The sequence below is a fragment of the Amblyomma americanum genome, chromosome 5, assembly GCF_052857255.1.
Source record: "Amblyomma americanum isolate KBUSLIRL-KWMA chromosome 5, ASM5285725v1, whole genome shotgun sequence".
Lineage (NCBI taxonomy): Eukaryota > Metazoa > Arthropoda > Arachnida > Ixodida > Ixodidae > Amblyomma > Amblyomma americanum.
This window is the reverse complement of record NC_135501.1, coordinates 83,760,495-83,770,928: the sequence shown is the minus strand read 5'-3', so window position 1 is coordinate 83,770,928 and position 10,434 is coordinate 83,760,495. Positions and strand designations below refer to the sequence as shown.

Genomic DNA, 10,434 nt, shown 5'->3' with positions numbered 1-10,434 from the left:
GATGACATGCTCCTCTCGTCACTATCAGCCCAATATATTGTCACCGGCGAAAATACAGAGAACAAAGCTGTTCACTCGGGCGAGGTTTGCCAACACCGCCGCGCTCGTTCTGGACAAATAAGACGTTTGGCCACGCGCTAGGGAACACAGTTCGACCTCCAGGTGGCGCCGGCAGAAAGTCAGCAGCGTGGCATTGCCCCTCCCATCTAAGAGGCATCGACTCGATGCCGCACGCGAGGGGAAGAAAAAAAATAAGGCGAAAAGTTAATGGCGGGGTTGGGTCCGGGGCTAACGGGAATAAAACGGCTTCATTCGCGCCACGTGGACGACCTCGGACGTCGGGTGTCGAGAGGACCGGACAGTTCCTTGAGGGAGCACCTCGTAGGTCACCGCGCTGAGGCGGCGTAACACCTGGTACGGACCAAAGTAACGGCGAAGAAGCTTCTCGGAGCGCCCTCGCAAACGGATTGGGCTCCACACCCAGACTTGGTCACCGGGTGTGTAAATCACCTCCCTGCGGCGGAGGTTGTAACGCTCGGCGTCGCGTTGTTGTTGGCACCGGATTCGCTGTCGAGCAACTTCGGCGTCACGGACAAATTGGTCGGCATCCACGACAGAAGAGGGAGTAGGATCCGGAAGAAGCATGGCGTCCAGCATGGTCAAGGCTTCGCGACCGTGCACCAAATGGAAAGGAGTGAAGCGCGTCGTTTCGTGAAGCGCAGTGTTGTACGCGAACGTTATGTAAGGAAGTATCCGGTCCCAGTTCGCGTGGTCATCGTCGACATACATAGAAAGCATATCGGCAATTGTCTTGTTAAGCCGCTCAGTCTGTCCGTTGGTTTGCGGATGGTAAGCTGTTGTCTTTCGATGACTGGTGCCACTGAGTCGAAGTACCTCGTTCGTAAGTGCCGACGTAAACGGGGTTCCCCTCTCAGTTAATACGACCGTTGGAGCTCCGTGACGAAGCACAATGTTATGAATGAAAAAACTTGCGACTTCGGCGGCGGTACCACGGGGAAGAGCCTTGGTCTCACAGTAGCGGCTGAGATAGTCAGTGGCAACAGCAATGTACCGGTTACCCATGGAAGACGCCGGAAACGGACCGAGTAAGTCCATGCCGACCTGTTGAAATGGGAGGCGCGGGGGATCGATAGGCTGCAGGAGCCCGGCTGGTTTAGTCGGTGGCGTCTTCCGGCGCTGACATTCTCGGCAGGTTCGGACGTAACGGCGGACAACCGCCATGGCCAGGATTCTGGTTCATCTGCTCCTAGTTCACAACGCCGCCACCACGGGCCGCATGAAGTTGAGCTCCTCCTCCTCCTTCTCTTACATTCTTCCTCCCGGTTTGAGAGAGAGACGCTAGTAAGCTTCGCCCATTGTCCGCTTTGTGTGTCCTCCCCTCAAGCCAAGCTCCTCGGGAGGGGGGCACCCTTCGCGTTTCTGTTCTTTTTTTCCACCCAGCGTGTTCGAAACAGGCTGACTGTGCGGCTCCCCTAGTCTGTTCCTTTACTGCGGTGCAAGAAAAGAAAGAAGTCGGGTTGGGGTTGAAGCGGTGTACACGCCCCGTCTTTGTCCGACTTTGAGGGGCCATTTGTCAAAAACTACTGGCGGTATATATGCACATCTCACAAGACATGGCTAAACGTTCCAGAATTGTGCCAAGGCCCAGCTATCACTCAGTGAGTCCAGAGCATAATGCGTGGAATAGAATTTTTTTAGCGCTGCACCCAACTTCTCCCCGTGGGACGGTCTGTGTCTTCATGGTAAATGGTGTTTTGCTGTACAGAAAATCTGATGACTGGTGACAGAACAGAACTAGCGGCCGTATAAGCATCAGTAAGAACCTTGTGTTGCGCATTTGTTTACACGTCAGTGTTTTTATTTTTTCGAAAGAGGTTGCAGTTATAACCTGACTCACCATAATTGTCAAGTTTTTTCGCAACGGGGAAAAAAATTACGGACAACAATTAAGTCTACTGACGAGCTGTGAAGGAGAAAGCTTGCAGCGTGGTGTTCGGCTGCGGCGATGGCGTGCTGCTCTAATGCAATGGCCAGCCAAGCTGATCAGTTCACGCCGCCCGAATGGAAGTTGATGAAGGCGACGATACCCAAACCCAGCTCGAGCCCCTGTGCTTCCTTTTTTCGAGTTGAGTTGAGTTGTCGACAGAAGGACGAAAGGAAAAGCACGGGCTTGCTTACTGGCTCAATGCGGAGCCACGCCAAGCTGCCTGCGTGCTGATAGTAGGACGTGAAAGATGGGAGTAAAGAGACAGAAGAAAAGCGCGCGCAATATCCCGTAGGACACGGCTCAATCCCGGAGGCAGTGCAATACCGGGCTGACCTGTGCCAGAGTGCGTTACGCCAAGCACTCGGCCATACTTTCAAAAATATGCGTAACACCCAAGCCTCAAGGGCCCATATGAGATATTAAGCCAGGTATGTGAATGGCATCCCCCTTCGAAAGCGGACCGGGGATAGAGCCACACCCAAATAGTCGATCCTGTGCTTCCTTGCTATCGCTCCCCTTTATATTTCTCCTCGATATCATTTCCCTTTCTCCTCCGCCGGCTGCAGCTCGGGTGGTTAAGATATTAGATAGCAATTGCCACGGCCGGCAACATTATTTTCCTTCACTTTTGATGCGAAAGCTTCACTATGCTACCTCGTAACGATTTCGCGGTGCTTACGGTTTTGACCTTCAAGTGGGCCAGAGGTCAGTCCTCTCACGGCGTGGTTCGAGCGTCCATCGATATATGTGAGACAGTTACTGCGCCATTTTCTTTCCTCAAAACCAAGTTTAGAAACTAACCTTAATAATAATTGGTTTTCGGGGAAAGGAAATGGCGCAGTATCTGTCTCATATATCGTTGGACACCTGAACCGCGCCGTAAGGGAAGGGATAATGGAGGGAGTGAAAGAAGAAAGGGAGAAGGAGGTGCCGTAGTGGAGGGCTCCGGAATAATTTCGACCACCTGGGGATCTTTAACGTGCACTGACATCGCACAGCACACGGGCGCCTTAGCGTTTTTCCTCCATAAAAACGCAGCCGCCGCGGTCGGGTTCGAACCCGGGAACTCCGGATCAGTAGTCGAGCGCCCTAACCACTGAGCCACCGCGGCGGGGCAAACCTTGAAAGTAAAAATTGAAAATTGGTTTTTTGAGAAAGGAAATGGCGCAGTATCTGTCTTTCATATCGGCTGACACCTGAACCGCGCCGTAAAGGAAAATGAAGGGAGTGAGAGAGAGAGAAACAACTTTATTGTAACACCAGTAAATGAACGCCAGGAGAGAAGTCCATCTCCCCTGTCGGCCCTAGCCGTCGGCCGGGATCCCTTGGGATACAGCAGCAGCAAGGGCTTGACCGATGATGTCTTGCTGGACGTTGGGGTCTGGGCTGCGGAGCAAAGCCTCCCAGGATTCTATAGTGCGTGAGCTATCATATTTAGCCGGGCACGTCCACACCACGTGGACCAAATTTGCTGGCTGATCGCAAAATTTGCACTTTGACCTGAATACTGTAGGATGCCACTTGCTGTAGAGTACTGGGTTGGGAAAAACCCCTGTCTGTAATTTCCTCCAAAGAACCTCCTCTTTTTTATTGAGCGTTTTGTCCGCTCCCGGATAAATCTGACGATTTAGTCTGTACTATTGTGTGATTTCCTGGTATGCGCGCATATCCTCTGTGCTGTTTGTACTTCCAGAGATTTGGGAGGTCCCAGGGGTTGACCGGTAAGTGAGACCTCGGGCGACCGAATGAGCCTCCTCGTTCCCTTTAAGTCCTTGGTGAGCTGGTGCCCAAACGAGCAGAACCAGTTCTCTGGATCCTCCTTCCCTGCTTAATATACGGATGGCAGTCACCGTCACCCTCCCCGGTTCGTAATTTCGCACAGCGTTTTTTGAATCGCTAATGACCACCTTGACCCCTCCTTGGCTGGCGGCTAAGGCTATCGCCACTTCCTCAGCTTCTACTGTCTTGACACCACTGACTGTGCAGCACGCCACAGGGGTTCCGTCTTCCTTAACCGCCACAGCCGCGTGTGCGGCTTTGCTCTTATATATTGCAGCGTCCGTATACAGGACGTCCTGTCGACCTGTATACCTAGCATGTAATGCTTCTGGCCTGTCTTTGCGCCTGCCTTCGTGAAAGGCGGGGTGCATGTTTCTGGGCAGCGGAGGGATTTTAATCTTGTCCCTGATTTGTCGTTGGTATGTCTCGTGAGCGGGCATGTTCATGCTTGGGCTCGTAGCCCAATCTCTCTAAAATTTTCCTCCCCGTTTCAGAACCGAGTAGCCTTTGATGCTGAGCGGTAAGGGCAGCCTCAATGAGCTCCGCGAGAGTGTTGGAGACCCCTAGCTTCATAAGTCTCTCGGTGGATGTGTTCGGGGGTAGGCCAAGTGCGACCTTGACACTTTTCCTGATAATGATTTCGAGCTTGTTCCGTTCCGCTCCGTTGAGTTTCAGGTAGGGTGCCACGTACACTATCCTACTGATTACGAAGGCTTGCACGAGTCTCAAGAGATTCGCCTCCTTCATCCCAGCGTGCCTGTTCGCTATTCTTCTGATAAGACGACACGTCTGATTTGCACTAGCTTCTAACCTAGCAAGCGTTTCATGATTCTTCCGATTCGCCTGAATCCTTAGCCCGAGGACGCGGATACTGTCAACCGCGGGGATCTCTCCGCCATTGACATACAGGTGGATGTCTGCCTCGTGCTTTTGGTGAAGCCGCCGTTTTCCAGGGGGCATCAGGAACAGTGCTTCCGACTTTTCGGCCGAGCATGTAAGTCCCTTGGGTTTCAGGTACTCTTCAATGATGTCAATTGCTTTTTGCAGAGAGCTTTCAATTTGTCCGTCACTCCCTTATTTATCCATAATGTTATGTCATCCGCGTATATTGTGTGGTTTAAATTCTCAATGTCCGCCAACAGTTCGGAGAGTCTCAACATCGCAATGTAGAAGAGGGTCGGTGATAACACCGAGCCTTGCGGCGTTCCTGTGTTACCAAGTATAATGTCCTCGATGGAGTCTTCCCCTATCTTGAGAGTGGCTTTCCTGTTCGTAAGAAAGTCCTTGATGTAACTATACACTCTCTTACCTACATTTAGTGAGTTCAGATTCTCTAAGATCGACACGTGCCTCACGTTGTCAAATGCCTTTGCCACATCCAACCCCACAATCACTTTCGTGTCTCGGGTTTGCTTATCTATAATTTGGTCCTTGAGTTGCAGCATCACGTCGCATGCTGACAGCTTTGGTCGGAAGCCGATCATGGTGTCTGGGTATAGCCCATTGTCCTCTATGTACCAACTGAGCCGCGTCTGAACGACATGTTTCATAAGCTTACCCACGCAGGAGGTGAGCTATATCGGCCTGAGGTTCTCGAGGCCCAGTTTCTTCCCCGACTTGGGAATGAAAATGAGATTTGCGAGTTTCCACTCCTGTGGTATCGTCCCTTTCTCCCAGCACTCCTGCATGTACGTTGCGATGTTGGCGATGGACCTGTCGTCTAAATTACGAAGCATTCTGTTGCTCACTCTATCCGGCCCCGCTGCTGACTTAGTCCGCAGGCGATTACTCTCCGCTCTGACTTCTGCCTAGGAGAGCGGGGCGTCTAGTTCCGAATACTCTCCCCCTTCATAGTCCGGGAGGGGTTCGGGTCCGGCGGGATTTATGTGCCTATTGCGAACTTCTTCTAATAGTTCCTTCTTAGTGCCTTCAAACTGATGCGCCAGTCTTTCCAGCTGTTGTTTGGACGCTGACTTTGTGCTATCCGGATCTAAGAGGTGGCGAAGAAGTCGCCACGTTCATGCGGTACTCAAATTCGTCTCCATCTGATCGCAAACGTTCCCCCAATTCTGCTTCGTGAGTGCGATTGCGTGCTCTTCAATTTCTCTGTTTAAAGCCGCTATCTGTTTCCTGATATTCCGATCCCATATCCTTTGTCGAAGTCGATCCTCCAACCCTTTCTTTTTCCTGCAGAGATTTATAAATCTCCTGTCTACGGCTTCGTTGTCCCCCTCGATTTCCACCGCTTCGGTGGCCTCTTTAGCAGACCGTACCACCCCATCGCTCCATTCCGCAATGTCAGAGACGGGACACGGGTTGTCCCTGAGTGCCCTGAAAGCGTCCCAATTTACGGCCTCTACCTTCCGTTTCCCGGGAATTGTCGGGCCGCCTTCTACCACCACTTCTATGATCTTGTGATCGCTTCCCAGATCCTCGTTTGTATTGCACCACGTGGCTCTAGTGCCGCTCCCCGTCAAGGTGAGGTCAGGTGTTGTGTCACTCGCGACACTATTTCCCTTCGCTGTGGGTTGCAGCGGGTCGGTTATCAAATCCAGATTATGAGTCTGTATGTCGTCCCACAATTTCCTGCCCTTGATTCAAGCCTGTTTATATCCCCAAGCCGAATGGTGAGCATTAAAGTCCCCCACGATCAACAGCGGGTTGTTCTTTATCTTACATCGCGTCGTTGCGAAGAGATCCCCGAATTCACATTTCCTTTGTTTGGGAGAACTGTAGACATCTAATACGAACAAGCTACTTTCTCTCTTTCTTCGCGGTATCAGTTCTACGAGAGCATGGTCTATTTGTGTACTCCCGATGTTATGCTGCACCGCCGTGATGTTTCGTTTGACTAGGGTGGCCACCTGCGTGTTTTCACCCTCGCCTACGTATGATTTGTACCCCTACAATTTTGCTTTTCTGCCGCATTCTTGTAGTGCTATTAGCTCCGGTCGGTCCCCGTTCCTCAGGAATTCCTGCAAGACAGCACGCTTGCGCGTGAAACCTCTACAATTCCATTACCAAACGGTGGTTTTACTGGATCTGTGAGCCATGATTGCCAATCAGCTGATTCATCTGGTTTCCTAGTACTTGTTGGGTGAGGTGCTCATACGCCCGGTCCCTTTTCGCAAATTCTTCCTTAAGTTGTTCAGTGAGGTTATTATCCCTCTGATATATTTGCTCTGCGACACTGTTATCTCGTTGATGCAGCTGCTCTGAGAGGGTTTGGAACATCCCTAACATGCGTTCTTCAAAAGCCTTGCGCCATGCATTGTCCTGTCTAGATTTGGCCTCAAATTTTGCCTCCATTTGTTCTATTTTCATGTCTATCACTTTCTCTGTGTCCATATCTTTTATGGGCTTCCCTACTTCCTTCGCCCTCTTCTTAGCCGGCGGCTGAGCCGCACCCTGCTCCTCTGATGCTCTTACAACTGGATTTTGTGGCATCTGCGATTGTTTCGCAGGGGCTGCATTAGGCTTAAGCGCTATTCTAAGCTCCTCAGTTTGCTTGCTCATCGCTGCGAGCTGTGCCTTAAGCAATCGATTTTCTTCCTTAATCTGGAAGATTTCTTCATCGCGTTTATCCCGGGAGGCTTCGCTCACCCAACCCACCTTTCGGCTCGGAGACTTGGGCCTCGCTGGGTTGTTGACGACAGCGCCTCCGGAGGGGCCCGTAGTCCCGGGTTGGGCCTTCTTTTGGTTCTCCGCTTCCCGCAGATTCGGTAGACGCGGGAAGGACTCTGATCTCCCTCTCGACTCGCTCTGGTTTCCTGACTGACTCCTGGATCTCCCTTGATGCTTTTCGAACCGGCTCCTTCCTACTTCGGTCTTCTCCGCCTTCCGCGCTTCCTCTTCCATGACTTCCATAGCCAGCTTGGCCTCCCATTGCCTCTTCTTTATCGTATAAGGGGTCCTGAAAGCTTCCTTGCATTTCCGGTCTGCTGTGAAGTGACCTTTGCCGCACAATTTACACTTGGGCTCGCATACGTGATCCTCGGGTGGGGCTATGATTCCGCATCCCAGAAACTTAACTTGGGCGCTGACACATACGTCCGATCTGTGTCCTAGCTCGCCACAGCGGTAGCACACCTCGTACCGCTTCTTGTAGAGCACGCACTTTAGGGGCACGTCGTCACAGTACACCCACCTCGGCACTGTCTCGTGTTTGAAGATGACAATCGCCGAACTGGATTTGCCCATCTTCCTAACGCCAAGTATCGGCGGGTTCCGCGGGGTGCCGAAGGCCTCTGTCAGTTCCTCCATGGTCAGTTTCGGGTCGATGCCGTGCACCACACCCCGCCCGCAGTCCTCGTGCGGCGCCAGGTACGCTGTGACTTCGTACTCGTCGTCGTCGATATGGATAGACTTAATCTTGGTCACCTTCCAGACAGTGTCCATGTCTGGGGTGCTGAAAATCAGGGTGCCTTGTTTGTCGTTATGAATCAGCACGTACTTGTCCTGCCCTTTGACCCATGGAATTTGCGCTGCCATACGCACCGCCGCACTCAACCTCGTAGTCGGAACTTTCGCGAGCGCCAGCCCATTCTTCGGCCGAATAATTATCTTGTAGTCATTAGCTGGCAAACGCGGAAGGTAGGACGCAATTGAGCGCTCCGCGTTCTTCTGCCCCAGCTTTTTATATGCGGCGTTCGCCTCCGCCGCTATCTTTCTGTCCTCTCCGGATTCGGCTCCGCGTTCCAATCTGGCGTCTCCATCTTTGCCTCCTCGCCGTTCGCCTCTCGTGAGGTCCTGCAGTTCTTTAACATGTTTTCCCAATTTAGTGATCCAATCCGAGGTTCTCAATTCTTCGGGTGTAATCTCCGTACCCTCTACGGTCACCTCCATGGTCATGCAACGGCGTTTCGAAGCGAGCGCCGGAGGCTTCGGCTGTCGCCGAGCCGCCGCGTTCGTTTACCGCTAGCGGTCGGCTTAGCTAGGCGGGAAACATGCTCGACACAAAAAGGCCATAAAATGCTCAAACGTCCACTCACGCTCATGAAAATGTCACCCAGATGACCCTTGTGACTTTCCACAGGTGATGGCAAACAATTATTCCATGAATCGGCACAATTTCCACCAGACAAACCAACTTTCCACGGAACCGACGTGAGTCACGTCCACACTCCCTGCCCCCTGGTGGCCTAATCCTGGAGGGAGTGAAAAAAAAGAAGAAAAAGGTGCCGTAGTGGAGGGTTCTGGAATAATTTAGACCACCTGGGGATGTTTAGCGTGCACTGACATCGCGCCCTATCCACTGAGCCAATGCGGCGGGTTCCGTTCGTGGGTGCGGAACCCACTTCGGAAAGTATTTTATTTACGAAACTTAATTTTTCTTTTTCTGATTAGGTCACGTAGTTTTTCCAAACCTCTGGGGAGGACAACGCCTGATTTTCCTCCTTATGAGCTGCTATGCTTTCGCAAAAATGAAAATATGCTGCCTTCTACTTACGAACGGCGCTGATCATTTTACCTAGGCTGCTTGCACACAACATGTGTTTCCTGCATTTATACACAAGTATGGTGACAGGTTGCTCAGCGTACAAATTATTGAATAATACCATTTAAACGTGTAACCATTTTCGGGATGCGCTTGTATAGGAATTGTACCTGCATGCACGTGACTTTCTGGCGCCCTAGTTCACTGCCTTTTTCTGCATGTGTGTGTGTGTGTGTGCTGGGCTGAGTGTGTGGGTGTGTGTGCGCGCGCGCCACGGTAGAGTCCATTGCATGCAGTGGCGCAAAAACGCGGAGCTCCCACTTGGCTTGTCGCAAGTTTGGCTTGGTTAGGAGGGCGAGGGCCGGCTCAGGATGTGAAGCTTTTAAGTTCCATGGCTGATCACCGGCCTGTCTTATGACGTAGGGATAATGTAAACAGGAAATTCGAGAATGTAACATGCAACCAGATCCCTCGGATTTTTTTTTTCATCACATTACTCCGCATGAACATGTCCAGATATCGAGAACCACACGCTCGAGACAACACAGGCTTTTTGCGCGCGTGGTTTTCTTCCACCGGCCTTGAGGAAACGCGCGCGCCCATTTTCATACGATAGTAATTCATGTCCCCATAAAAAAAAGACATGCTATGCTTGATGAATCGTTTATCTTCAAGACAGTCACGTTTCCATGCCCGCCCCCAAGTCGCCACGTGCTCGTCGGCCATGGCGGCCTCGTCGACGGCGACGTGCGCAAGCAGTAATATCGGAAAAGAGCGGGCTTGCTGCGCACCTATTCGCTCGCGTCAGCCGCCGCCTCATCAACCGTCGTCGGACGACGTGCGAAAATTATCTGGTAGGTCCACATTGGTGGCGGCGCTCACCATCGGGTGAAAATCGCCGGCCTCACGCCGTAAAAACGCCTCATGCATCCCGGCATTAAACGCTGTGGCTGAGCGGGGTTAAGATACTAGATTACGATACCTGGTGACATGACCAAGCGCCGTCATTGTCCGAGATGGGAGGTGCACTAGCGGGTGGCTGTTGGCTGGTTATACGGTCGAGTGCTCATTGCTCGCCGGGCTAAATGTTACGTCATGAGACCATGCAAAATAGCCTGAAATTTCGAATACAAAATATGCAGAGGACACCAAGCCGCAGAAAAGACCTGTTAATGCTATAGCATCATACCAACAAGGCGGAGCTAAGTGT

At 51.9% G+C, this 10,434-nt stretch overlaps 1 protein-coding gene across 1 annotated transcript; it reads right to left on the bottom strand.

Moving 5' to 3' along the window:
- Positions 1–6,820: 6,820 nt before the first annotated feature.
- Positions 6,821–8,632, bottom strand: LOC144134852 (uncharacterized). Its single transcript, XM_077667664.1, has one exon. It carries the CDS (start codon positions 8,630–8,632, stop codon positions 6,821–6,823), a length of 1,812 nt encoding a protein of 603 aa, XP_077523790.1.
- Between the last annotated feature and the right edge of the window lie 1,802 nt (positions 8,633–10,434).

Excerpts from the sequence above, each read along its gene's own strand:
- LOC144134852 (XM_077667664.1), bottom strand. The coding sequence starts at position 8,632 with ATGGAGGTGACCGTAGAGGGTACGGAGATTACACCCGAAGAATTGAGA.